Here is a 27982-nt window from a genome sequence, read left to right on the forward strand (position 1 = left end):
CCTAAAGACCAGCACCCTACAACCTCATGTTTACACAGCCTTACATAATAGTAGTCATTCAGTCCCGCAAAGACTGTAGAAGGAATTATGGGAAATCAAGAGGGGAGGATGGCACGCATGTCCGGGTTAAACAGGGGAGGTTCTCTGGAGAAGTCCCCTCCCACTGGGACTGGGTCTTTTAGGGGATTCCTCACGAGCACTGACGAGAAACCCAAACTAAACAAAACTAAAGTGCCTGTTGTGTGCGAGCTTTCAGTATAATTGCCTCAGATCTGTTTTTCCTCCTGTTCCACTGCCCCATTCTCACCACGCTTCACTGAGAGTTGTTAATCCATGCTAGTTATGAGTTCTTAATCTCATTCGTAATCTGAGTTTAGCCGTAATCCTCTTCCTTGGTACTGAACGTTGTACTGAAATGGTATCTGAGCACAAAAGAAATCAACGCCATCTTATATCGGCATCCTACAGGAAGTAGGAGCCACCTTGTCAGTTCTTGTTCCAAGCCGCCATTAGGAATCTGGTTGTGAGACAGATATGTTCATAACACTCTGAGTAACGGACTCCTCAGGGCTGTAGCGTGGCTTGTGGGGTAAGGGCGTGGCTCGTAAGTTTGGGGGGGGCGCTAAGGGCGTGGCTCGTGGGTGGGGGGTGTGGCTCGTACATGCGGGGTGTCAGTGGTTGGGAGGCTGGAGGTGCTGAGTGAGTGAGGGGAGTTGAACACGCGCTGCTCTGTTCTCCAGAAAACAAGACCTCGGTCAGGCAGAAGGAAGATGATGGCCTGTTGACACTGAACCGCAGGAGAGGAGCCATGAAGCAGGCCAAGGTGCACTTCATCAAAAACCACGAGTTCCTCGCCACCTTCTTCAAACAGCCCACCTTCTGCTCCGTCTGCCGAGAGTTTGTCTGGTGAGTCCACGGGTCAGTGGTTGAGTGGGTCAGTGGGTGAGGGGTATCCCAAACAGATGGTCAGTAACAGATGGTTGTCTGGTTCTCACTTCAGTCAGGACTCTCATGTGTTGGAGACAATAAATCACCTTCATGTACGCGCACACACACACACACACACACACACACAGCTGCTGCACTCCGTGGTGGGAATCAGGAGCTGTTTGTGTACAGTGTTTGTGGGTGTGTCTGTAATCACACCCACCCACCCAAATATCTCAGCAATCTTAGCAATATTCCAGTGCCTTCCTGTTCTGCAAATGTATGTGGGGAGGGAGGTATATAGGTTTTTGTTTGTGTGTGTTTGAGAGTATGTTTGAAAGGCTATCACAACCTGGTCTGTGTTACCTTTTCTCTCCTCGTTTACAGGGGTCTTAACAAACAAGGCTACAAATGCAGACGTGAGTATTTATATCATCGCAGCAACTCCATTACACACACACACACACACACACACACACGCTCTTATACCACCTCAACTTTATTACCTACACACACACTCTTATACCACCTCAACTCCATTACACACACACGCTCTTATACCACCTCAACTCTATTACCTACACACACACACGCTCTTATACCACCTCAACTCTATTACCTACACACACACACGCTCTTATACCACCTCAACTCTATTACCTACACACTTTGTCACACTCTTAAACACACACACACGTTTTTGCTCAAGAGAAAAGCAAAATGCACATAAGATGGTGTGAGTTCTGTGAGTTTATGATGATTATTGTCGGTTAATATTGGCATTTTTATATGAACATGTGTATGTCAGTTAAACTCACCTACACAGAATCAACCTGGACCTTAGGTAAGACCTCCGTGCGTGTCCATGCACATGCGTGTGTTTGTGTGTGAGTTCTCACCATTAACCTCACAATGCTTCTGTTTTCTTTTAACCAGAATGCAATGCGGCCATTCACAAAAAGTGCATTGATAAAATCATTGGGAGATGCACAGGAACTGCAACCAACAGCCGAGATACTGTGGTAACTAACACACACACACACACACAAACACACACCTAAAAAAAAAAATATATATATACACACACACACACACACACATATATATATAAATACATATAAACACACGAACACATATATACACACACACGGTGGTGTGTACGTTGGTGGGTAACTGGCGGTGTGTGTGCAGTTCCAGAAAGAACGCTTCAAGATAGACATGCCACATCGGTTCAAGACGCACAACTACATGAGTCCCACGTTCTGCGATCACTGTGGGAGTCTGCTGTGGGGGATGGTGAAGCAGGGCCTCAAATGTGAAGGTGAGAGGACCCCAACCCTTCTCTCTCTCTCTCTCTCTCTCTCTCTCTCGCGCTCTCTCTGTCTGTCTTTCACCCTCCTCCAGTCTCTCTCTTCATCCTAACACTCCTCTACCCCTCTGTGTTTAGACTGTGCCATGAACGTCCATCATAAATGCCAGACCAAAGTTGCCAACCTGTGTGGGATCAACCAGAAGCTCCTGGCTGAGGCTCTGACTCAAGTTAGCATGGTAGGTGACTCGCATCCTGGTATGCCCTCTGCTCCACCTGCCTGAGATCTTACAACACAGACCAGCTCAGTCTCTGCATTGTTTGTGCTCTGTGTGTGTGGTGTTTGGCTCTTGTGTCTGTAATCTCTACTCCACCTCTAATCGCTGTGTGTGCTGTGAGATGAGTGAGGGATTGAACTTGTTTGTTTTTTAATCTAATCTAGAAATCGTCCACCAAACGGCCCGACCCCACTCTGTCAGACATCGGCATCTATCAGGATGTCCCGAAACGCTCTGCGGCAGACCCTGGTGGTGAGACTCCATACGGCAGGCTGAGTTTTACACAGGCGCTGTGAAAAGGAAGAGTGTGTCCACATTCACAGGGTTCAGTAGAAAATGCAGCATTGTTTCAGCACAGGACGTGCACACACACACACACACACACACACACATGCACTACTGCAGGTATTTACTGTGCTTCTGTGTGTGTGTGTTTTTACAGACACAAATAATTATGGCAAGCTGTGGGAAAGCACTTACCCCACATCACCAGCACACACCTCACACCAGAAAACCATCACCATGGACCAGTTTGTGTTCCACAAGGTTCTGGGAAAAGGCAGTTTTGGCAAGGTAATACACACACTGGACTGCTGAGGTCTGGACGCGTTCTAGCATCATGAGGTCGGCTCACTTCCACCCACACACACACACACACACGGGTCCGGCGGTGCGTGTGTCATGACCTTGCTGTGCTCGTAGGTGCTTCTGGCCGAGCTTCGCGGGCGAGGTGAGTACTTTGCCGTGAAGGTGTTGAAGAAGGATGTAGTGCTAATGGATGACGATGTGGAGTGCACCATGGTGGAAAAGAGGGTGTTGGCCTTGGCCTGGGATAACCCCTTCCTCACACACCTGTACTGCACCTTCCAGACCAAGGTGAGCTCGTCCAGACCGCCTGCGCAGACGCACGCAGACGCAGACGCTCGCGCGCGCGCGCGCGCGCACACGCAGAGACAGATGCATACGCAGAGACAGACACACGCATACACACCCACACGCACAGACACGCACACATGGAAAGGTCCATTCTGATGTTTAACCTGTTTGATTCATCTCTGTCGTGTGTGTGTGTCTCTGTCTGTTTGTCTGTCTGCAGGAGCACTTGTTCTTCGTAATGGAGTATCTAAACGGTGGAGATCTGATGTTTCACATCCAGGATAAAGGACGTTTTGATCTGTTCAGGGCCACGTGAGTGACAACACACAACAAAACCAAAACAAACAAAGCAAGTTTATGATGTTAGACGTGTTCGGACGTTGTAGTAATGGTACTTGCTCTGCCACATGCTGTTTAAAACAGACCAAGACCACAAACTGAACCTCTGTGTCTAATAATAAGCACTCGACTTCTAATGCAGTTAAAGTTCCATATGCTGAAGGCTGTCTGGGAGTGTGTGACCCCTTAGAGCCGCTTACAGGGTGTGTGTGTGTGTGAGAGCAGGGCTGTACCCTCACGAGACTGTTACTGCAGGTTGGGGGTGTGTGTGTGTGTGTGAGTGTGAGAGAGCAGGGCTGTACCCTCATGAGACTGTTACTGCAGTGTGTGTGTGTGTGTGTGTGTGTGTGTGTGTGTGTGTGTGTGTGAGAGCAGAGCTGTACCCTCACGAGACTGTTATTGCAGGGTGTGTGTGTGTGTGTGTGAGCAGGACTGTACCCTCACGAGACTGTTACTGCAGGGGGTGTGTGTGTGTGTGTGAGAGCAGAGCTGTACCCTCACGAGACTGTTACTGCAGGTTGGGTGTGTGTGTGTGTGTGAGTGTGAGAGAGCAGGGCTGTACCCTCATGAGACTGTTACTGCAGTGTGTGTGTGTGTGTGTGTGTGTGTGTGAGAGCAGGGCTGTACCCTCACGAGACTGTTACTGCAGGGTGTGTGTGTGTGTCTGGGTGGGTGAGCAGGGCTGTACCCTCATGAGACTGTTACTGCAGGGTGTGTGTGTGTGTGTCCTGCTCCTGCTCAGCTCTGCTCTCATGTCTCTGCTCCTCAGGTTCTACGCAGCTGAGATCATCTGTGGTCTACAGTTCCTGCATTCCAAAGGCATTATTTACAGGTGAGGTCTGTTCCTCAGGGTGGGGGGCGTCAGGTCGGGACAGGGAGGTCTGTTCCTTAGGGTCGGGGGGTGTCGGGTCGGGACGGGGAGGTCTGTTCCTCAGGGTCAGGGGGGGACTGTTGTCAGCTCTGAGCTGGGAGGCTCCACACACACACAGTAAATAATTTATCTTTCTTATATAACAGACCTTAACATTAAACATTCATGTAATAATGGAATTATAATAATATTGATTTATTTTTTGTTTTTTGTGGGGGGTTTTAGGGACTTGAAGCTGGACAACATCATGCTGGACACAGAGGGACACATTAAGATCGCAGACTTCGGCATGTGCAAGGAGAACGTGTTTGGAGAGAACAGAGCCACCACCTTCTGTGGTACTCCTGACTACATTGCACCAGAGGTGTGTGTGTGTGTGTGTGTGTGTGTGTGTGTGTGTGTGTGTGTGATAGTACTGGTATATACCCCTAATTATGGAAAGTATTATAACACTTTATAGTTGTAGCCTATAATTACTTTCAAATAAGGATTCTGGATATATGTGTGTGTGTGTGTGTGTGTTTGCACAGATCTTACTCGGGCAGAAATACACTTTCTCGGTGGATTGGTGGTCGTTCGGCGTGTTGGTGTATGAGATGCTGATCGGTCAGTCGCCATTCCAAGGTGACGACGAGGACGAGCTGTTTGAGTCGATCCGTATGGACACGCCCCACTACCCACGCTGGATCACCAAGGAGTCCAAGGACCTGCTGGAGAAGGTACCACGGCCTCTCACCACTCAACATGTCAGCGCTCAGTATGTCAGGACTCTGAGTGTGTCAGAAGCCTAATCTGGTGCAAAAAAAAAGTCCTAAAACAAGAAATGAAAGACCAAATGAGAAACCATAAACTGATGGAAAAAAAACTTAGAAACCACCTCATAATACAGGACAATATAACAGTGTAGTCTCTGTCTTTTTGTTTTATATACAGACTCCACTCCAGTTTAGCTCAGTATTGTGATTTCTCTCATTTAGTTTGCCATGTTTAGTGGCTTGTACGTTACATCAATCTTTTCATTCTTCTGTAGTTATTTGAACGGGATCCAACCCGCCGGCTTGGCGTGGTGGGGAATATCCGCATGCACCCTTTCTTCAAGACTATCAACTGGCCTGCACTAGAGAAGAGAGAAGTGACACCCCCCTTTAAGCCTAAAGTGGTATGGTCCTTAGAGTTATTGCATTGTCCAGAGTGAAACTTTTCAAATTACATTACATACAAAATCTTAGATTTAAGATGAATAATCTTAAGTAGGTAGTGAGTCCTGGTGGCACGTTGTGTTGGAGTTGTGGTGCTGGAGGTTAACGTCAGTTAATGGAGGAGTCATTCCACAGCAGGGTGTTACAGTAACGTCTCATCCCTCTGGTGATTGAACACAGTCCTTCACACAAAGCTAGCAGATGGTAAAATGTGTGGTTTGTGCTACATTTTATCCTAGGGAAAGTCCTAATATTTGGAGAAAATGAATGTAACACTTGCTGCTGGAACATTGTATTAATAATTTAGTAATTGCTGTAAGTCTTTTCTCGGTTAGTTTGTGTAAAACAGCAAACATTTGTCTCTGTGGTGACTGATATGTTTGCTCTTCCAATCACAGAAAGCCCCTAATGACTGCAGCAACTTTGACCGGGAGTTTCTGAGCGAGAAGCCCCGCCTCTCGCAAGGGGACAAAAACCTGGTTGATTCTATGGACCAGACGGCCTTCGCTGGCTTCTCCTTCATCAACCCAAAGCTGGAGAACATTCTAGAGAAATAAAGTGCCAAGTCTCCACCCCGACACCACCCAGTCACTCTCTCTCACAGTGTGGGGCTCCACCCCGACACCACCTGGTCACTCTCTCTCACAGTGTGGGGCTCCACCCCGACACCAACCAGTCAGTCACTCACACTGAGGGTCCACCCCAACACCACCCAGTTACTCTCTTTGTGTGGGTCCACCCCAGCACCACCCAGTTACTCTCTTTGTGTGGGTCCACTAGGGGTTTTTTGTCCTCCTGAGGGATTTTTTAGCACCAACACCTGATAAGTTTAGCTTATGGAATAATACAAAAATAGAGCTTTTTGTCTGTATGTCTGTGTGTGCGTGTATATTTCTCATGATCAAACTAGGAATCAAATGTAGTATATTGCATGTTATAGAACTGACTAAAATTGACCCTCATGGCAAACATGGTGTAGGGGAAGGGACTGCGTTCTGAAGGTAGTGCGCCACCTGGTGGTGGAGTGCTTTATATGTTGTATAATCAGAGGCCTTATAGACAGGGAAGCTCTTCTCAATTAACCTCTTTTTTCAGATGATTATTAGCTGTTTTAGTACTAGTTGCCCTGCTACATTTTAACATTCTAACAAGAACAGCAGCAGTCTGTTTTTGCGTGTCGCCACTGGCCACCTGTGTCGTCTGTGTTTCTGCAAAGATGGATTATTGGTTTTGTGAAGATGGTTTGGTAGTATGTTGTATGGCACTCATCTAACCAGTAAATCTAGTTAGATCAAACCAGTAAATCCCCACCCCACCCCTCACACACACACACACACCCACACCTCCAGGTCTTAGATCTGTACATAAACTACAGCTTCTATGGAAATCAAATGTGTCTTTTTGCTGTGCTACAGCTAGTCTGAATTACCATGTTAATAGATGATCATATTCTTATGGTACTGGGTTCTGCTACAGAATAAAAAGTGGGTTAGTGGGTGGAAGTTAAATGTCAGCAGAATTTAATTACTGAAATTAATGTTATGAAATGTTTAGGTATTTTTTAAAAAGAAATACAATCTTGTATATAAAATGTCTGTATATTGGTCTAAACTGTTATTATGGGGATGTTGAAAATATTCTTTTTAACCATTATTACACTTTGAGACTATAATAAAAAGAATCTTTATCTCAGAAAACTCAAGCTGAAGATGAATGAGGTTGCTTTTGCTTTTAAAGTTACAGTGGGTTACACCACTGGCTTTGGTACAGGAGGTCAGAGGTTTGAATCCCATGCGGGGCGTCTCCGGCGAGGTCCCTTGGGTGAGGTTTTTAAAGCTGCCTGCCTACCTCACTAGCAACAGGACCCACCTGGGTCAACAAGGTCATGTGCTGCTGGGACCAGAGCGATCCCATGAAACGTGGCCTACTGGAACCAGTACAACACACTCATGGAAAAAAGGTAGATGGTACATGCAGAGGATGTGGGAACTATGCATGCTTCAAAACCCAACATCTAGATTAACACCAAAACAACGACTAGCTCGGTGTTCGCACATATGCCAGTGGGAGCTACTGTTACAATTCAAGAGTGACGAGGTACAACACAAATCTTACGGCATCACAGAGACATCCATCTGATGTACATGACAGCAACTGAAACACTTTCCTTCACGTTCAGGTCCTCTACCAGAGGTCTGGGATCTTGAGGGTCCTGTGTAGTAACTTAGCTGTTCCCGGAACTGCCTTCTTCTGGATGGAGATCTCAGATGTTGTTCCTGGGATCTGCTGGAGTCTTTCTCCCAGTTTGGGGGTCACGGCCCCTAGTGATCTGATTACCACGGGACCCACAGTTGCCTTCACCCTCCACATCATTTCTAGCGCTTCTCTCAGCTCTTGGATCACCACATCGATCACTACGGCCCTCTCCTGCTGTTTGTCCGATACCCAACATCTGTGTATATAAAACTAAATACTAAGGTATATTGAATCATTGTCCTGAAGAGTGAGATTATGGTTGGCACCAAACTACATAGGTTAAGAATACAGTTGGCACTAAACTACAGGTTTTGAGATTACAGTTGGCACTAAACTACATGGTTTGAGATTACGGTTGGCACTAAAGGCCTTTGGTGGTCCCCCCCCCCACCCCCATTAACAGCATTAATTCAATAGATGAGCACAGCACTGTATTATTGCTCATACTAACCCCCCCCCCCCCCCCCCCCCCCAAGAAACGTGATTAAACTGGGCCAGACATCAGTCCGTTCTCTCGCCTCTTACACCATATAGGCAGAAACAAGGTCATTTTACAGCTTTATTAAGAAATGAATCGGGTGTTATGGGAAATGACATTTTATTTAACTATTTAAGATATAAAGGGAATTGTTTTGATAAATGGTATCATTATATATATAAACACATATCATTTAACTGTTTAGGCTACTTCAAATGATATGCACGTCTTTCTTTTGAAATGAACCGATTCATATCATTGCTTGGGACGGAAGGAGACACACGCCACCATGTGGCCATGATGCTGCGTTACAGGATTAGGGGTTTCTCTGAGTGACCTGTAAACCCAGGACATAGTACTGTGTACTTTAGAATTATAACAAAAAAGGAGAGAGAGAGAGAGAGAGAGAGAGAGAGAGAGAGAGAGAGAGAGAGAGAGAGAGAGAGAGAGAGAGAGAGAGAGAAAATTGACTTGTCTGCTGCAATAGTATCTAATAGATGTGGTCATGCATTGAGCGTAACAGCCCAGTAACTGCTTGGTTAGGTGTGCGTATCTGAGCTAACTGGTTTGCCCTTTGCTTCATCGTGGACTAGTGTATGTAGTTGTAGGTTTCGCTGTTATCCGGTTGTGAGAATTCAGTCAGGAGTTTGTATCGTGCAGAACGTCTGATGTCCTACTATAGGTGTCGTCTGAAGCTGCCTGTTACTAAAAAACACATCTTTTTTTTTTTTCTTTTTTTTGGGTAATTCCGTGGTGGAAAGCCCAATTATAACCAGAGACGTTCCGCCATATTTACAGTGACTCGGACCGCATCCAGCAGCTCATCCCGTGGGTCCGCACCGCACAGCGCAGAGAGAGAGAGTCCTGCCCCGCGGAAAGGTGACGGCCACGGAGGCCTCGCGTCCGCGGCGGCCGTTGCTGGCCGTGTCAGCTTTCTGAAGTGTTCATGAGGGAACTTGGTGAGGAGAAGTTCACAGGCGTGCGCCGCAACCTGAGCAGGTCACGTTACAGCAGTTGTGTGCGGTGCAATTTTGCGTCCCACTAGTCAACAGTCTTCGCGCGTTGTTTCAGCCAACATCCGTTATCGCCGACAAAATACGAACATTGCGGCATTTTATATCGTTTTTTCGACGTCACATTTCAAACTCTATTTCCATAAACCTAGCAGGTCATTGTTTTATTCGCGCAAGCCAACGACATCAGCTCCCGGGCTGAGAACGTGGACGGGAGGTAGGCGGTGGCGCATGCGCGGTGGCGCTTTGTGCCATATTGGAATGAGGTCGTGAACGACTAGGGCGGAAAAGATACGGCACCTAAAACCGACTCGGAAAAACTCCTCGCAGGTGAGAAACGGTTCAGGCCGTAACATTTGCATATTTCGCAATCTGCTCTTTCGCGTCGTTTTGTTAAGAAGCGAACTTGCGCTGTCTTCGTCTTTTTTCCCGTCTCCAAAAAGATGACTTGTGGTCGAGTGAGTGCACGCGCCCTGGCCGTGACGTTTCGGTAACTTGGTTCAGGCGTTTTTAGTGCCGCACGCGATTAGCGGAGACGCCGCGCGACACAATATCTGGTAGAAGGTGCGGCGCCGCCGTCCTCGCGCCCGACCGCCGTCCCCGTGACGTGTTTAGGAGTGAAAGTTGTGCGGTCGCGCGAGCGTCTTCACTGACCAGTTATTCCGCTGGCCCAGTGCTGCGCGAGGCGGCTAGTCAACGGACACTCACTCAAGTTTTCTTCAAAACACTGCGCCTGTTAACGCTCAGAATTTCCAGCGAGGTATTTTGATCACGTCTGTTTTATATATATGTATATATATATATGTGTGTGTGTATTTATGTGTGTGTGTGTGTGTGTGTGTATATATATATATATATATATTATATTATATATTATTATATATGGGGGGGGGGGGGGGCTATATACGTGTTTTGCTAATAGCCCGGTCTGCCTGTGCAGCGTTGGATTGCATAAGCCCGCGACGCCTGCAGTTCCTGCCCGTGTCGTTGGAGCTGTGTGATCGTGCGTTCGTGTGCAGCCCGCAGCCTAGGCTCGCCTGCGGAGCGAAATAAGCCACTTTTGACAAGCCATGGAGGTTTATTCCTGCACGTTACATAACGCAGGCCAGCGCTGCGTGCGCCGCCAGTCCATTGTTTTGCGACAGGCTGCACAGTGCGCAGAAGCTCGCAAGTTTGCGTCAGGGCCAGCAGCGTCCGCTTCTGAACTAAAGGTATTCGGCGGCAGAAACGCATCGCAGCGCTGTGAATAGAATTCTGTTGAGTATTAAGAGTTGTAAATTATTTATGATGTGGTTGTTGTTGTTGTTGTTGTTGTTATTCTTATTATTATTTATGATGTGCTGAAAACAAAACCAGCATGCCATCCTTTAAAAGTAGCTGGTAGTTGTGCTGCACTCTTTGTCATTAGGCCTTTTGGCTGCAAATTCAAGAATTCGTTCCAAGTAGACATATACATGTGGACACTTAAAAAACAAGATAACAAATCAAGGGTGATGTATGTAAAAATAAATAAACCTGAATACGGGATGGTGATATAGAAAACTTGGACAGAAATTCTCTGGGCTGGCTCCGAGTATGCCTTAGTTAGGTGCGTCTCAAAGGAATTATACTTGGTCTCTTTTTTACAAACATTCTAGAAAATTCCCTAGCGCTTAATCAGGTGCTGCGCTCTTCTCTTCAGCGTCATGTTGTCGTCACTGGGGTCTGCTATGAGTTCCCAGTTCTAATGACCTCTGACCCTCATGAACCAGGGAGTCAGGGGCAGGTAGGGGTTGGCTCACCTGTGTGACGTACGCCGGCATCTGTCCAGGAAGAGATGTCTGCTGTGCGGTGCCTGGATGCGGACGGTATTGAAGATATTGAAAAAACATTAATAAGAATGAATCTATTTAAGATCTAAACTCTTCAACTTGGGAAAACATTTGAGTCAAATAGAAATGACAAAATGTTTGTAATAATCAGAGGCTTTCCATGTATCTGACATATTACTGGACCAGAGAGCTGCTTCTGACTGCTTGTATAAGGAGATGATGAGACAGAATAAAGGATTCAGAGTGCTGTGACCCTCGCAAGCGTGTCTGGGTGCCTCGACTAGGCGCCGCGTTGCTAGAACATCTGTTGCGTCAGTTGTCGTTTCTGTTGGTGTGTTGCCAGTGATAACAGAAGGGTTAGAAGTCACTGGATGGGGTACTCCTCTCTGCCCTGCGCTACTGCTGTGTGTGTGTGTGTGTGTGTGTGTGTGTGTGTGTGTGTGTGAAAGTGAGTGAGTGAGGGTTTTATCAGTCACGGGAGGCAGTTGCCCTTCCTGCACTCTCTGATGTAGTTTGGTGATGGTTTGGCAATTGGGGCAGTGGAATGTGTGGAAAGGTCTCCATAGAAACATCAGCTCCACGACCCAGACCCACAGACCATCATCTTTGGACAGACTTCATTTCAGCCTCTGCCCTTTGTTTCTTGTTAAATTTACATAATAAAAGTCCCCCCCCCCCACATTCTCTCACTGCGTTCTAGCAGCTGTGGTCTAGAATGTTCCCTGTGCTCCTGCTAACACTGGAGAGTGGCGTTCTTACTGAGGCTGCTCTTTGCTTTCTGTCCTCGATCAGAGGCCACTGTGATACCATCCTCCCCCATCCCCAGCACAATGTGGCTGTGACCAGGCAGTGCTCTTGGGGTGGGGTGGGGGGACGTCTGGCAGCGTTGTGGTCGTGGTGTCGGGGCGGGAGGGTGGCGGTCAGTAAGTGCCCGTCACAGAGAGCCTGTCTGACTTTAATAGAGACGTCAAGCCTGACAAAGCCGGTCTTGACAGCTCTGGGTGAAGGGACCCCAGAGTTGACACCACTTTGTTTTAGCCATTTTCGCTCTGCTTTTAAAACCCTCTTTCTTTTAAAGAGGGTTTAAATAGGTCAGATTAAGTTTGCGAAGGCTTAAGTCTTTTCTTCACGCCCAAATGGACGCTTTCCCCACTTTTGCTGGGTTTGTTTACTGTTTCCTGCTGTTTTTTTAAGTGATATTAAAATCCTTTATTTCCTGATCACTTTATAGACACGACACTTTAGTGGTTTCTGTTTTTTAACATGGGACACTAAACGTTTCGTTACTATTAACTATTTAACTCTTCAGGTTTTGCTGTGTGTTGAGATTAACACGCAGGTGAGCTTTGAGACTTCAGGCTGCCGACTAACTGTCCAGACTGTGGTAAAAGATCATTGTATTCATCTTCTGAACACCGATGGCACTGCTCACAACTCTTGTGATCGAATCTTCAGGCCAGCTTTCCCGGGATGGGAGTTTTTGTGATGTAATGTGTGTTTTCTTATACAGAGTTGTAGAAGAATGCCTTAAAAATTCACATTTTAGAGAATTCCATGTAAAAGAGAAAAAGGAAGACCATAATATCTGAATTGTTTGCGTTAAGAGTGAGCCACGCTTGAGCTATGGGGAAACCTCCGGTCCCCTGCTGTAGATCTTCAGAGTGGTGGGGTGGGTGGGGTCATGCCTGCCCGTGCGCCCTCGCTGGGGGGAGCGTGAATTATCACCAAATATGAGCTCTGTCATGGAGCTTTGTTAAAGGGAACAATGTCTAATCTTAAGTTGATTTAGGAATATGCTGTTTTAAAAATCCCTAGGTTTAAACGTAACTCCGTATCTTGGGTAATTACGCTGTTGATGTGCTGAACATGGGGGAGGAGTTTCTGTGGACTCTTTGTCTCAATGATCATAATAGATTTTTTGAATGTAGAAAAGTTGTAGATGGGCGTTTTGATTGGCCTTGAGTCGTGCCCTTCTGCTGGGCGTAACAGTGACGTGCGTGAGCCTGTTTCAGAGCGGCAGCTTGTAAGATCAAACCACAGTCTGTATTCCCCTCCCACACACGCCAGGATGCTCTGCACGTCAAACGTGGTTTCTACAAAGCCTGCATTACCATCTCTCTCTCTCCCCCTGCCCCACCAACTTCTCACATTTTGTCACTCCAACCGCTAAACATTTTTACAGCTTCTGCTCTTTAAAGCAATTTGTCTTTTTTTTCTCTCTCTCTCTTCCTTAGTCATTTCTCTGTTCTTTCCCTTTACTTCACAGACGCCGTGAGCTCAGGTTACAAGATGAGTCTAGAGGCTCTGGACTCAGGTGAGGGGACAGAAAATGTTTCTCAGTGAAGACACCCAGTCTGAGGTCTGAGACCCCAGTGTCGGGCCTCAGAGCTTGGCTGTCCTTGAGAGGTTTCTGTGTGTTTGCATACGAAATGAATTGAAAAATTCTGCAATAAAATATGGGCAGCGGTTAAGATAACCGGAAGGTTGCCAGTTCACGTCCACTGTTGGACCCCTGAACAAAACCATTAACCCTCAATTACTCAAGTTGTTTTCAGTCAGAATTGTAAGTCGTTTTGGATAAAAGGTTTCAGCTGAACACTGTAAATGTTAAAAGAGCTGTTTTTGTGGAATCTGCTCTTTTAAACTGATCTGAGGCCAGTTTTGCATATGTAATAATAAATAGTTTTATTTTTACATTTTCACTCCTAGTGTGCGAGTATGTTCTGAAGGGCTTGTGTTTCGCACCTCAGCGGTTTCGTGTGTTTTCAGATGCGGACTCTGGCCAGGATGGGTCCGAGTTTAACTGGGATGACTACCTGGAAGAGACCGGTGCCCTGTCTGTGCCTCACCACGCCTTCAAACACGTGAGTGCCAGTCGAGCAGCTCCTCCACGCCACACTCCTCTTTAGCTCCTGCTGAAGTTGCACTAGCGTGTTCCGAATTTAGCTCAGCTGAGAGCATGCAGCTAGCATGGGGCGCGCTCCCCCTGACGCAGGTAGGCCACACCTTCTCCTCCGTAGGCCTGCGCTGCTGGGAATAGCTGCCATAGTGCGGCGCTGCCGGCGGATATTTTGAAGTGAGCTTTTTTCCGCTCACGCCATAGCCAGGCTGAATTCCGGCGGCATGTGGTTGATGTTCTGTGTCACCAGTGAAGGAGGTGAAACTGTGATCAGACCGTGCTGGTGTGTGTGTGGTCAAAGTGACGCGCGCGCGTCCTCACACGCACACGCATGGGATGCTAACCGCAGACTGTCCCTGGTGCTCCGAGCAGATGGACCAGGGTCTGCAGACTGGCCTGGCGCCAGGCATGCGGTTGGAGGTGCGGGTGCGTGGCGCAGACCTCGACAGCACCGCCTACTGGGTGGCCACCATCATCACCACCTGTGGCCAACTTCTGCTTCTGCGCTACGAGGGTTACCAGGACGACCGCCGTGCCGACTTCTGGTGTGACATCACCACCGCCGACCTGCACCCTGTTGGCTGGAGCAGACAGCACGGTCGACCAATGAGGCCCCCCGACGGTGAGGAGGGGGGGGGGGGGATTGTGGGAAAGGCAGGTAAAAGTGTGACGATACTAAAACTGATCAGGAAAATCCCATGAAGGACCTGTGTCATCAGAAGAGCGGAAGTCTGTAGAGCGGAAAACAGGAAAGAGGAGAATGAGAAGAATTGATTATCTGTCTTCATGAGACAAGCAAAAACAGGAGCTGGTGCGTTTAATGTTGTTAGCGATTGCTGTTGTAGTCTGTAGGGGTCGGTTTAGACACCCTGTGTGGTGCCCTCTGACCCTGACACGGCTCTGTTCATGTATATTCCTCACAGCGAGCATGACCCTGGTCTGCGGCTGGTGTGACGCACACCTCGTGGACGTGTGGGCCATTAGTGGTGTGTATGACGCGCTCTATCAGAGCCGAGCCTGTTCCTCAGGGTGACCCTGAATGGCCACTACGTTGTTTACATTGTTACACCCGCGCTGAGTCAGTGTGTGTTACACGAATGGTGTGTTATTCCCTGACTGGCCCTTTAACAGGTAGCATGCAGTGGCCAGTGGCTCCGGTCTGGAGCAGGACAGGGTTGGTACACCCAGGATTCCCACATCCGATCAGTCCCAGCGTTCCCAGATACGTTTGTCAGGAATTAAACCCCAGCTCAGCGCTGGCCATGTGACCCCATCCCTTGCTGATTAATCTAATGGATTCATGTTTCCCATTCATAAGAGTTTAGCATCACTGCTGTTGAATCAAACTGGATCATTGATTTGTCCACAGTATTCATTGCAATATTCAGTATTCATTCATTCATTCATTCATTTATTACAGTATGTAGTATTCATCCATTTGTGTGCAATATTCATACATTCATTCATTCATTACAATGTACAGTATTCATTCCTTCATTCATTACAGTATGCACTATTCATTTATTCATTAGTGTACAGTATTCTGTACAATATTACAGTATTATACATTCATTACCCTATACAGCATTCATTCATTACAGCGTACAGTATTCATTCATTCATTCATTCATTCATTCCTGATCTGTTTCGTCTGTCTGTTCACTCGACTCGTCCGCCGTGTTAAGGATGTGTTCTGTGGAGAGTGTGCTACGTTCTCTAACGCAGGCCGTTCACACAGACGTCACTGGTCTGATTCCAGACTGAGACAGTTAGCAGCTCCAGTGTGAAAAGGTCACATTTGATTCTGGATCTGATGTGTTGTTCTGTGGAAGGGTCTTTTTTGTTTGTTTGTTCTTTTTAATGAACACATTTTCCAAACTCACTGAGTAGGAGAAAAAATAACCACAATAGAGTATAACACGCATATGTAACACGCATATGTAACACGCACAGCTATATCACACATCTGTAACACAAACACATGTATAATACGCACAGCTATAACACATCTGTAACACACATGTATAACACACACAGCTATAACACATCTGTAACAACCAACACATGTATAACACGCACAGCTATATCACACATCTGTAACACACAACACATGTATAACACACACAGCTATAATACAAACATAACACATGTATAACACACACATAACACGTATAACACACACAGCTATATCACACATCTGTAACACAAACACATGTATAACACAAACAGCTATAACACATCTGTAACACACAACACATGTATAACACGCACAGCTATATCACACATCTGTAACACACAACACATGTATAACACACACAGCTATAATACAAACATAACACACGTATAACACACACATCTGTAACAAATCTGTCACACACACACACACAACACATGTATAACACACAGCTATAATACAAACATAACACATGTATAACACACACATAACACGTATAACACACACATCTGTAACAAATCTCACACACACAACACATGTATAACACACACAGCTATAATACAAACATAACACATGTATAACACACACATCTGTCACACACACACACACACAACACATGTATAACACACATTTACAGTAGCTGCCTGCATCAGATTTAAAACCTTGATGTTCGCCTAAACTGGACCAACCCCTCCTTACATGAGGTCAAAGGTCTAAGCCCGATCCATACCTCGCGTACTTCGAACCTCAAATACGGCTCGGCTTGAAATGCCATGCTTCACGTCTCTTGGAAGACAAGCATTGAGACTCCAAAATGGTGGAATGAACTCCTGCTTGCTGTCCGGACAGCAGAGTCCCTTGCAGTCTTGAAACGCAGACTGGGGAACCGTGTGGAATATTTAAATTGACTACTGACCCTGCTCCCATGTTGACTAACTAAACTAGTACTTATTGTATTGTTTACTACCCTGATGTTGACTGCTCCTATGTTGACTAACTGCCGTAAATGTAAACGTAAAATGTCAGTGTGAAGAGGTTTAACCAGAACAGATCTATAATACAGATGTTTCACAAACCACTGAAGCAGCAGATTAAAGATTAACTGGAGAAACAATGGCACAGCTAGTTTAGAGCTCAAACAAGGTGTGTGGGTGTGTGTGTGTATGTGTGTGTGTGGGTGTGTGTGTGTGTGTGTGTGTGTGTGTGTGTGTGTGTGTGTGTGTGTGTGTGTCAGCGTGTTGAACGACTCAACCTCTGTGCTCAGGTGTGCGGGAGAAACACTCTGACTGGGAGGCCCTGCTGGACAGAGCGCTATCAGAATCCTGCAGCGCACCAGCCAGCCTGCTGGAGGGGGTGAGACACACACTCACACACACACATATACATACATTATGCTACACACCTCACTGTCACAGCGTGCACACACACACACACACACACTCACTGTTACACACATAAAATAACAGTGATGGGGGAAATTTAAATAGATGAGTATAAAGAAAGGATAGAGGTGCCTAATGTGTGTGTGTGTGTGTGTGTGTGTGTGTGTGTGTGTGTGTGTGTGTGTGTGTGTAGGCCCAGCGTGGCTGTAACCCTGTAGACCTGTTAAATCCAGGCCTTCGTGTTGAACTGCTGGACCGTCAGGATGTGGGCGTAGTCTGGCCCGCTGACATCCAGGATAATGTGGGCGGCAGGCTCCGCCTCCGCTACGTGGGCACGGAGGGTCTAGCTGACGCCCACTCCATCACCTGGCTGTTCTACCTGAGCCCCCTGCTCCACCTGCCTGGCTGGGCCCAACAGCACGGCTACACCCTCAGACCTCCAGCAGGTGAGTTCTGGGAACAGAGAGGCAGGACTTCATAATGTCTGTCAGCACTGTGTAAGATACATACACACACACACACACACACACACACACACACACACTCACTCTCTCACAGAAAGACACACAGACACACAGGAGGTGCGATGACTGGGCTTCCGTCTGTTGGTCACGCCTCTTTAGTAGGAGATAATCAAACAGACACATGACCGAGTTCAGATGAGCAGTGGGGGTGATGGGGTCAGATCAGAGTCCAGTAGTGTATTTGCTTAGATCACAAGAGATGCTAATGTAAGCTAAATGTGTGTGTGTGTGTGTGTGTGTGTGTGTGTCCACCCCCTTAGCTCTGCGTGTGTTGTGTAGTGAGCAGCACTGGGAGGAGGTGATAGGCTCCATCACCTCACAGCCGCGTGACTGCAGCCTCAGCGAGGAGTTTTACAAGGTAACCACGTCAGCAGCTCTGCACAGCTCCACCTCTGTGTCAGACCTCACGGACGTGCCAGTAGACAGGAGTGTGTGTGTGTGTGTGTGTGTGTGTGTGTGTGTGTGTGTGTGTGTGTGTGTGTGTGTGCGTGTGTGTGTACAGGACCGGCCAGCCATTCCTCCTCATAGCTTCACTGAGGGCATGAAGCTAGAAGCAGTGGACCCGACTGCACCGTTCACCATCAGCCCTGCCTCCATCACCAAGGTAACGCATGCTCACCTGCACATCCACAGTCTGCCTCACTCAGAAGTGCCATGCCCACCTCGTGCCCTCCTCATCCAACACACAAGTATCCAGGAGCTCCTGACAACACTGCAAATATAATCTGGCTCTCGTGAATCGCTCACTTTCCCTGTCGTCGTGGTGACGTGAGCTTCCACGTTTGGCATTTTTGGCCCTGTGAGTGTTGGACAGGAAGTAGACGTGACTTCAGATCCTCCGTTCTGCTGACGGTTAAAGTGGTAACACTGCTGCTGTAATAGAGGGTCAGAACAGGGTGAAGCTCCATGGGTTAGAGTCAGGATTATGTTGGGATTAGAGTCAGGATTAGCGTTAGGTTTGGGTTATGTTAGTCTTAGGGTTATGTTATGGTTAGGTGTTAGGGTTAGGGTTATGTTAGGGTTAGGGTTATTTTAGGGTTAGAGTTAGGGTTAGAGTTATGTTATGGTTAGGGTTATTTTAGGGCTAGGGTTAGGGTTGTTGTTACAGTTAGGTTTAGGGTTAGATGTAGGGTTAGTTTTAGGGTTAGACGTAGGGTTAGGGTTATGTAAGGGTTAGGTTTATGTTAGGGTTGTGTTTATGTTGGGGTTAGGGTTTTGTTAGGGTTAGGGTTGGGGTTATGTAGGGTTATGGTTATGTTAGGGTTAGGGTTATGTTAGGCTTAGGTTAGGGTTAGGGCTATGTTAGGGATTAGGGTTAGGGTTAGATGTAGGGTTAGGGTTATGTTAGGGTTAGTGTTATGTTAGGGTTAGGGTTAGATGTAGGGTTAGGGTTATGGTAGGGTTATTTTAGTCTTAGGGTTTAGGGTTAGACGTATGGTTAGGGTTATGTAAGGATTATGTGAGGGTTATGGTTTCGGGTTAGACGTAGGGTTAGGGTTATGTGAGGGTTAGGTTTGGGTTAGATTTATTTTAGGGTTAGGGTTTTGTTAGGGTTAAGGTTAGGGTTTAGGGTTAGATGTAGGGTTAGGGTTATGTTAGGTTTGGGTTAGGGGGTTAGGGTTATGTTATGATTAGGGTTTAAGGTTAGACGTAGGGTTGGGGTTAGGGTTATGTTAGGGTTAGGGGTTAGGATTTAGGGTTAGGGTTAGGGATAGGGTTAGGGTTATGTTAAGGGTTAGGGTTAGACGTAGGCCACCGTCAGCAAGGAGCTGCCCAGCACCAGTCTGTCAGGAGGCGGACATCTTGGACTCATGCACTTGGTGTAAAGCGCTTAATTGTGTGTGTGTGTGTGTGTGTGTGTGTGTGTGTGTGTGTGTGTGTGTGTGTGTGTACACAAACGTATCACAGGTGTTTGGTGATCAGTTCTTCCTGGTGCGGCTGGACGACATGCGTGAGGAGGACCAGCGAGATTCCAGCAGCCCAGCGTTCCTGAGTCACAGGAACAGTCCCGGGATCTTCCCTGCTCAGTGGAGCCTTAAGAATAGAGTAAAACTCAGACCGCCTCCAGGTCCGCTTGCCGTACCGCCCTCACCCTGACTGTCACGGAGATAAAGACGCTCTGGAATTCAGCTTTGCCATATTCTTCCTCTCAGTCTTCCGCCTTCAGATTGTACTTGTTTTAAAAATTGTCTGAGAAGACATAATTGTTAGATTGTTAGTAATGATTCATTAACTCTGTAATTAGTAGCCATTAAAACACACATTAACGTGAAGAGCTGTGAAGTTGTGAGCTTCTCAGCTCAGTGTGTCACCTGCGTGATGATGATTTAGATGCTTGAACAGTTTTAGTAGTTTAACTCCGTCCATAGCACTGAAGGGCGAGTGAGAGAATGACGACATTGGAGAACGTTGGAGTCGCCGTCATCGCTGCCTGTTAAATGAGGCAATCTGTCTCGCGCATGTGTGCAGGGTACCAGGGCCAGGACTTTGACTGGGCGGACTATCTGAAGCAGTGTGGTGCAGAAGCAGCCCCTCAGCTCTGCTTCCCTGAGGTGAGTCTCACTTCCTTCTTTATTCTTCCCTGGGGATGTGCGAGGCGTTAGCATTTGTCTCTGCGTTTCCAGGACCCACCTGACCAGTGCTTCAAAGAGTCCATGATGCTGGAGGCGGTTAATCCTCTCTGTCCTGAAAACATTCACGTGGCTACAGTCACCAAGGTCAAAGGTCAACATATCTGGATTCGACTGGAAGGTGCGACCCTCATTCATACAGAAAGCTTTTAGATGTTTGACGTTTTACTGAGGTGGTGCTGTCATGACCCAAAGTCACGACCAGTAATTCCTTCAAAACTTAGTTCCTCCACATTTAGACCTCTAGAGTTGGTTAATGTTGCAGACTAATTTATGGACTTTAATGAATCTCATTCTCTCTCTCTCTCTCTCTCTCTCTCTCTCTCTCTCTCTCTCTCTCTCTCCCACCACAGGAGTGAATCTTCCAGTTCCAGACATCATTGTTCATGTAGACTCCATGGACATCTTCCCTGTTAGTTGGTGTGAAACAAATGGTTACCCTCTCCAGTATCCCTGCAAGCCCAAAGGTGTGTGTATTGTTTGTAGTGTCTAGTGCAGGTGTCTGTAGTGCAGTTGTCCGTAGTGTCTGTAGTGTCTGTAATGCAGGTGTCTGTAGTGCATGTGTCTGTAGTGTGTGTGGTGTCTTGAATTGCAGGTGTCTGGTGTCTTGAATTGCAGGTGTCTGGTGTCTTGAATTGCAGGTGTCTATAGTGTCTGTGGTGTCTAGTGCAGGTGTCTGTGGTGCAGTTGTCTAGTGTATGTAGTGCCGGTGTCTGGTATCTGTAGAGCAGGTGTCTGTAGTGCAGGTGTCTGTAGAGCAGGTGTCTGTAGAGCAGGTGTCTGTAGTGCAGGTGTCTGTGGTGCAGGTGTCTGTAGTGCAGGTGTCTGTGGTGCAGTTGTCTAGTGTATGTAGTGCCAGTGTCTGGTATCTGTAGAGCAGGTATCTGTAGTGCATGTGTCTGTGGTGCAGTTGTCTAGTGTATGTAGTACAGGTGTCTGTAGAGCAGGTGTCTGTAGTGCAGATGTCTGTAGACCAGGTGTCTGTAGTGCAGGTGTCTGTGGTGCAGTTGTCTAGTGTATGTAGTGCAGGTGTCTGGTATCTGTAGAGCAGGTGTCTGTAGTGCATGTGTCTGTGATGCAGTTGTCTAGTGTATGTAGTGCCAGTGTCTGGTATCTGTAGAGCAGGTGTCTGTAGTGCATGTGTCTGTGGTGCAGTTGTCTAGTGTCTGTAGTGCAGGTGTCTGTAGTGCAGGTGTCTGTAGTGCAGGTGTCTGTAGAGCAGGTGTCTGTGGTGCAGGTGTCTAGTGTATGTAGTGCAGGTGTCTGGTATCTGTAGAGCAGGTGTCTGTAGTGCAGTTGTCTAGTGTATGTAGTACAGGTGTCTGGTGTCTGTAGAGCAAGTGTCTGTAGTGCAGGTGTCTGTATTGCATGTGTCTGTGGAGTCTGTAGTGCAGGTGTTTGTGGTGTCTGTGTTGCAGGTGTCTGCAGTGTCTGTCGTGTCTGTAGTGCAGGTGTCTGTCGTGTCTGTAGTGCTCCAAGCTTCAGGCTTCTACACTGACCAGGACATTGTGTTTTACTGTTTGATGTCTTTATACTGTTTACACTGATTTAAAATAATTTAAAATGGCCTGTTCTTGTCCACTTCCTGTTGCCGAATGCATTGCACAATAGGCTGCTCTCACGTTGTGTGTGTGTGTGTGTGTGTTTGTTTGTTTGTTTGTTTGTAGTTGAGAAGCAGAGGAAAATTGCTGTGGTTCAGCCTGAAAGGCAGTAAGTAATAAGGAATGTGACAGATTATAGTGTGATTATTGTGTGATTACTGTCTGATTACAACGATTACTGTGATTTACTGTCTGATTAGTGTCTGATTACTGTCTGATTAGTATGTGATTACTGTGATTTACTGTGTGATTACTGTGTGATTACCATGTGATTGTGAATGGCATTCTAATCCTTGTGTCCTGCACACGTAGCAGAGTCCCATCTAAAGACCCGTCCCCTGATGCCCTCAGACTGCCTCTCAACTGCCAGACTGAGACGAGTGAGTGCTTGACTCTTCAGTGTCCAAATATATACACACACACACACACACAGACCTTTTTCTGTCTGCATAATGGCACGCTCCACACACACTCCTCATACCTTCTCCCCTCTCGGTGGGACAGAGAGCTGCAGAGTGTGTCTGTGTCTGAGCTGGACGAGTGTGTGTCGCGCTCTACCGCAGCATGGACGAGCGTGCGTCATGCTCTCGCGCAGCCCGGCCGAGCGTGCGTCGCACTCTCGCACAGCCCGGCCAAGCGTGCGTCGCACTCTCACGCGGTCCTGTCTCACCAGGTCAGGCCAATGGGAGATACAACTGCCCAAAGATATACTTCAACCACCGCTGTTTCTCCGGCCCGTACCTGAACAAGGGTCGCATCGCCGAGCTGCCGCAGTGTGTGGGACCCGGGAATTGTGTCCTCGTGCTGAAGGAGGTGAGCTTCTCCCACCCGTGCTCTTTTGTCGTATCATGTCTGATTATCGGTGTGTGTCTGATGGTGTGTCTGATAATCGGTGTGTCTGATGGTGTGTGATAATCGGTGTGTCGTTCCCTCTGCTCAGGTGCTGACGCTGCTCATAAACTCTGCATACAAGCCCAGCCGTGTGCTGCGTGAGCTACAGCTGGACCAGGAAGACTGCTGGCAGGGACACAGGGAGACGCTCAAGGCCAAGTGAGTCCCCACCCCGCACCTACCCCTGTGTGGGGATCCAGCCCCACCCAAAGCCTAGAACTTCCCGCCCATGTCCCGTGTGGAGTGTCCTGATCTTTGTCAGGATGCTCGCAGCACAGAGTAATACTAAAAGCTGAGGTGTTTGAGAGCTGGTTTCTGTGATTCTAGTATTGCAAATGCCAACAAAACAGTTTACAAAGAACATATATCGTGCAGCCTTGGAGCCATTAACCACCAGTCGATTAAAGACCCGCATGTATAGCTACCAGTCATGTGGCACAGTGTGGCCAGTTGACATAACCAGGGAGAGAGAATCTCTTCTTCATAAAGGAGTACCAGCGTTTGACATCCCACGTGAGCTGAATGAGGTGGGTTTACACTGCCTGTATCTTTGATGGTATCATAGGTACAAAGGGAAGAGCTACAGGGCCACGGTGGAGATCGTCCGCACAGCTGACCGCGTGGCCGACTTCTGCAGGAAGACCTGCATTAAGCTGGAATGTTGTCCAAACCTGTTTGGCCCACGCATGGTCCTGGAGCACTGCTCTGAGAACTGCTCCGTCCTCACCAAGACCAAGTACAGTGAGTGCAGCATGTCGTCCTCCACCCGGCGGGTGTCAGCTGGGGTTCATGACTTCATGGTAATGGGTGTCAGGCATCTCGTTAAGATCTGGTTAACAACTCGTTAAGAGCTGGCCTTATCATTGGCTGGCTTTTTCTGTTTCACAAAACGTGAGGGTGTCGTTTCACTCTCTGGGACACCAGTTGCCCCGCCCCCTCTGCATGCTCTTCCCTCTCAGCTGCTGGTCCTGCACCAAGGTTCCCTGTACTGACCTTACGATCCTCTGTAGCGTACTACTACGGTAAGAAGAAGAGCCGGCGCGTGGGCCGCCCCCCCGGGGGTCACTCCAACCTGGAGGGAGGCGTGAAGAGGCGGGGCAGGAGGAGGAAGAGGAGGAAACAGCTCTTCGTCCACAAGAAGAGGCGGTCCTCCGCGTCGGTGGACAACACCCCGGCAGGCTCTCCTCAGGTACCTCCTGCTTTCTATATTAAACAAACATGCTGTAAAATTGCAATTACTAAAGTAAATAATCTGCAGTGGTTTATTGTTGGTGTTCTAGGACTTGTTAACATGACCCTGTGTAGTGTATAACACGCTAATACGGACTACGTTGTACTGTACCAGTGTGTGGACTGAGTGGCTAGCAAAGATTATGTTTTGAATGCCACTGTGTGGGCTGGGATTCTTCAGGGAAGTGGCGATGAGGAAGACCTTGATGAAGACGACTCTCTGAGCGAGGACACTGGCTCCGAGCTCCAGGACGAGTTAATGGATGACTCGGAATATTCTGAGAAGAAGTCGCAACCGCCGACTCCCTCTCCGTCTCCCCCGGAAACGCCCCGGGCCACACGGCGCCGCCGCAAGGCTCGCTCACCCTCATACTCCGACGACGAGAACAGACCCCCCTCACCCAAGGTATGCACACGCAGACGCAGGTCGGGGACATGAATCACTGAGAGGATGTTCAACAGGGATTACGTTTCTGAATCCACACAGAACTGGTCTGGTCACTTTGCATTGACTCGCGTCTAACAAATATATCTGGTGTCATAACGAGAAATGTGGACTTTAGCTCAGTGTCTAGTTTTAATCCAGTGACAGTAGACAGAGGTGCAGAGACAGGCTGTTGAGGGTTAGGGTTGACCCCAACACTGACCCCAGGGTTTGTCTGTTGGTCTCATGCAGAGTCCGTTCAGCGAGGTTCCTCAGAAGCTGTGCTTGGACAGCAGTCCACTGGAGTGGAGTGTTCTGGACGTGGTCCGGTTCATCAGGACCACCGACTGTGCTCCACTGGCCCGGATATTCATGGACCAGGTGATCATTCTTGAGTCATGCACACGTACTTTAAAACACATTAAACAGCAACACTTTGAGAGTGGCTCAATGACACATTAGCTACTGTGCATTATTTATTATATTATACGACAAGCTTTGATTCTGAGCTCGGAGGGTGTGGAGGTGACATCCCGGTTGTTGGGAGTCGCTGCTTTACACCCACCGAGGGTCAGCGATAGTGATCAGTGTGACGGCCACAAAACCAACTAAAATGTGAAAGAACTTTTGTGTGCTTGACTGTATCAAGCGGATTCAACCTTCGAATACAGACCATCAAAAGCTAAAGAAGACATTTAAAGTGTAGACCCTGATCCAGTCTAGCCAAGACGAGCCCAGTTTACACAGTGAGGTCCTGTGTTAGACAGGAAGACGAGAAGTACCCTTCTAACTGTGTTACACAGGGAGACGAGAACTGCCCTTCTAACTGTGTTACACAGGGAGATGAGAACTGCCCTTCTAACTGTGTTAGACAGGGAGATGAGAACTGCCCTTCTAACTGTGTTAGACAGGGAGATGAGAACTGCCCTTCTGACTGTGTTACACAGGGAGACGAGAACTGCCCTTCTGACTGTGTTACACAGGGAGACGAGAACTGCCCTTCTGACTGTGTTACACCGGGAGACGAGAACTGCCCTTCTGACTGTGTTAGACAGGGAGACGAGAACTGCCCTTCTAGCTGTGTTACACAGGGAGACGAGAACTGCCTTTCTAACTGTGTTACACAGGGAGACGAGAACTGCCCTTCTAGCTGTGTTACACAGGGAGACGAGAACTGCCCTTCTAGCTGTGTTACACAGGGAGACGAGAACTGCCCTTCTAGCTGTGTTACACAGGGAGACGAGAACTGCCCTTCTAGCTGTGTTACACAGGGAGACGAGAACTGCCCTTCTAGCTGTGTTACACAGGGAGACGAGAACTGCCCTTCTAGCTGTGTTACACAGGGAGACGAGAACTGCCCTTCTAGCTGTGTTACACAGGGAGACGAGAACTGCCCTTCTAGCTGTGTTACACAGGGAGACGAGAACTGCCCTTCTAGCTGTGTTACACAGGGAGACGACAACTGCCCTTCTAGCTGTGTTACACAGGGAGACGACAACTGCCCTTCTAGCTGTGTTACACAGGGAGACGACAACTGCCCTTCTAGCTGTGTTACACAGGGAGACGACAACTGCCCTTCTAGCTGTGTTACACAGGGAGACGACAACTGCCCTTCTAGCTGTGTTACACAGGGAGACGAGAACTGCCCTTCTAGCTGTGTTACACAGGTTTCTGCTCTGTCTCTTCGCTCCAGGAGATCGACGGCCAGGCCCTGCTGCTGCTCAATCTGCCCACTGTGCAGGAGTGCATGGACCTGAAGCTGGGACCCGCCATAAAGCTCTGCCACCACATCGAGAGGGTCAAACTGGCCTTTTACCAGCAGTTTGCAAGCTGAGAGTGGTATTGCCTGTGTGTGTGTGTGTGTGTGTGTGTGTGTGTGTGTGTGTGTGTGTGTGTGTGTGTGTGTGTGTGTGTGTGTGTGTGTGTGTGTGTGTGTGTGTGTGTGTGTGTGTGTGTGTGTGTGCACGCTCTTCTGCAGGTTGTCATAGTGACGAACCAAACGCATAAAAGCTTTTTTCTCCTTCCTGTTTTTTGCTAGTTAATGTGATATAAAAATATGCTACAAAAGTAGAATGCTGCATGTCCTTAGCAGGGCAAGTCCTGGCGTTCTTCTGGCATTCTGTTCAGACGGAACAGCGTCCTGCACCAGACACGAGTCCCTTGGCAAGTCTGCCAGTTCAGCGTTAGAATGAATTTCAGTTATAAAACATTTTCCATCTGTTTTCCATCTGTTTTGAACCTTTAATAATCGCTGAGCGGATGACAATGCAGCCATTTTAAGCACAAAGACCAATTGCCCATGTACTGTAAGTGGTATGCAAAAGTGTACATAGTAGAGTTTGCCTGTACATACTGTAAATATCAGATGAATCTGTTTAGTGGGACGGTAGGTCCCGGTTCCTACCAGATTTTCTACAAAGCTGAGGTTTACACTGTACGTAAACAGGAGCATTATTTTTCAGCCATGTTTTGCCTGGCATTCGGTATTGCAGTGGGATTTTGTATAGATGCCAATAGCACTGTTTCTTCTGTTTGACAGTTACATGTTCAAACAGGGATGTGTTGCTAAATAAAAATCAGATGTAATATAGTGGATTAATATGTTACTGTGATTGTTGTGGTTAGGATTCAAGCACACAGAGATTTCAGGTAATTAAATTGTAGCTATGAAAGCGTTTGATGGTTCAGATTCCAGGGTCAGTTCAACGTTTCGATCGGTTTAAACTTGGGACTCTAAAGACCGGCGTGTCGGTGGACTGTAATCAGAGGGCTTTCGAGAGGAACACAGCTAAGCTTACTTTGATTCCATTCCCCTGGTTCCTTCTGGAAGCAATTCTAAAATGGTGAAAGTAACTTTGTCTTTTTGTTCATTTTTGTTCATTCCTGTTTTGTTTTTGTTGTCTTTGACAGATTGGTTTGCGTCCGAATTAGTTTTACCTTTAAATGTATATGTTTGTGAAATGTTATTTAAAAGAACGTGAACTAAACTGGATCAAATGTATCTCTTTCACAAGGGATGTTGTAAATAAAATTAAACAACTTCTTGAATCACTTTGTGTATTTCATTATTGTTCGTAAGAATATTAAATG

The 27982-nt window shown here is 47.5% G+C and overlaps 2 protein-coding genes across 4 annotated transcripts in view; both read left to right on the forward strand.

Moving 5' to 3' along the window:
* Positions 1-7501, forward strand: part of prkcdb (protein kinase C, delta b) — a 17618-nt gene extending 10117 nt beyond the window's left edge. Inside the window, exons 5-18 of the mRNA XM_035520534.2 lie at positions 741-906; positions 1315-1346; positions 1864-1949; positions 2119-2248; positions 2375-2475; positions 2679-2766; positions 2957-3087; positions 3217-3390; positions 3611-3702; positions 4499-4561; positions 4826-4964; positions 5131-5319; positions 5631-5759; positions 6198-7501. Of these exons, the coding sequence (XP_035376427.1) occupies positions 741-906; positions 1315-1346; positions 1864-1949; positions 2119-2248; positions 2375-2475; positions 2679-2766; positions 2957-3087; positions 3217-3390; positions 3611-3702; positions 4499-4561; positions 4826-4964; positions 5131-5319; positions 5631-5759; positions 6198-6356 (1679 nt within the window). The 3' untranslated portion in view covers positions 6357-7501. The remainder of the gene's footprint in view (positions 1-740; positions 907-1314; positions 1347-1863; positions 1950-2118; positions 2249-2374; positions 2476-2678; positions 2767-2956; positions 3088-3216; positions 3391-3610; positions 3703-4498; positions 4562-4825; positions 4965-5130; positions 5320-5630; positions 5760-6197) is intronic.
* Positions 7502-9742: 2241 nt separating this feature from the next.
* sfmbt1 (Scm like with four mbt domains 1) lies at positions 9743-27943 on the forward strand. 3 transcript variants are annotated; one of them, XM_035520530.2, is made up of 21 exons: positions 9743-9876; positions 13624-13671; positions 14127-14221; positions 14629-14878; positions 17475-17563; positions 17786-18038; positions 18377-18474; positions 18619-18720; positions 20025-20184; positions 20586-20668; positions 20741-20867; positions 21100-21213; positions 22414-22456; positions 22660-22727; positions 23021-23160; positions 23288-23397; positions 23804-23979; positions 24249-24427; positions 24650-24874; positions 25145-25273; positions 26586-27943. In XM_035520530.2, the coding sequence occupies exons 2-21, from the start codon at positions 13647-13649 to the stop codon at positions 26724-26726; spliced, it is 2607 nt and encodes an 868-aa protein (XP_035376423.1). In that variant the 5' UTR covers positions 9743-9876; positions 13624-13646; the 3' UTR covers positions 26727-27943. The 3 variants fall into 3 exon arrangements, with proteins under 3 accessions (XP_035376423.1, XP_035376424.1, XP_081561602.1); XM_035520531.2 differs by having other exon boundaries at positions 22663-22727; XM_081705476.1 differs by lacking the exon at positions 13624-13671 and having other exon boundaries at positions 9810-9876.
* The last annotated feature ends 39 nt before the right edge of the window (positions 27944-27982 follow it).

Source organism: Electrophorus electricus, chromosome 22 (genome assembly GCF_041902795.1).
Source record: "Electrophorus electricus isolate QZ-2024a chromosome 22, ASM4190279v1, whole genome shotgun sequence".
Lineage (NCBI taxonomy): Eukaryota > Metazoa > Chordata > Actinopteri > Gymnotiformes > Gymnotidae > Electrophorus > Electrophorus electricus.

Coding starts and splice junctions, on each gene's coding strand:
- sfmbt1 (XM_035520530.2), top strand. CDS start 13,647: ATGAGTCTAGAGGCTCTGGACTCAG. Junction 17,564..17,785: donor CAGCCAGCCTGCTGGAGGGG/GTGAGACACACA, acceptor GTGTGTGTGTAG/GCCCAGCGTGGCTGTAACCC. Junction 20,868..21,099: donor TATCTGGATTCGACTGGAAG/GTGCGACCCTCA, acceptor CTCCCACCACAG/GAGTGAATCTTCCAGTTCCA.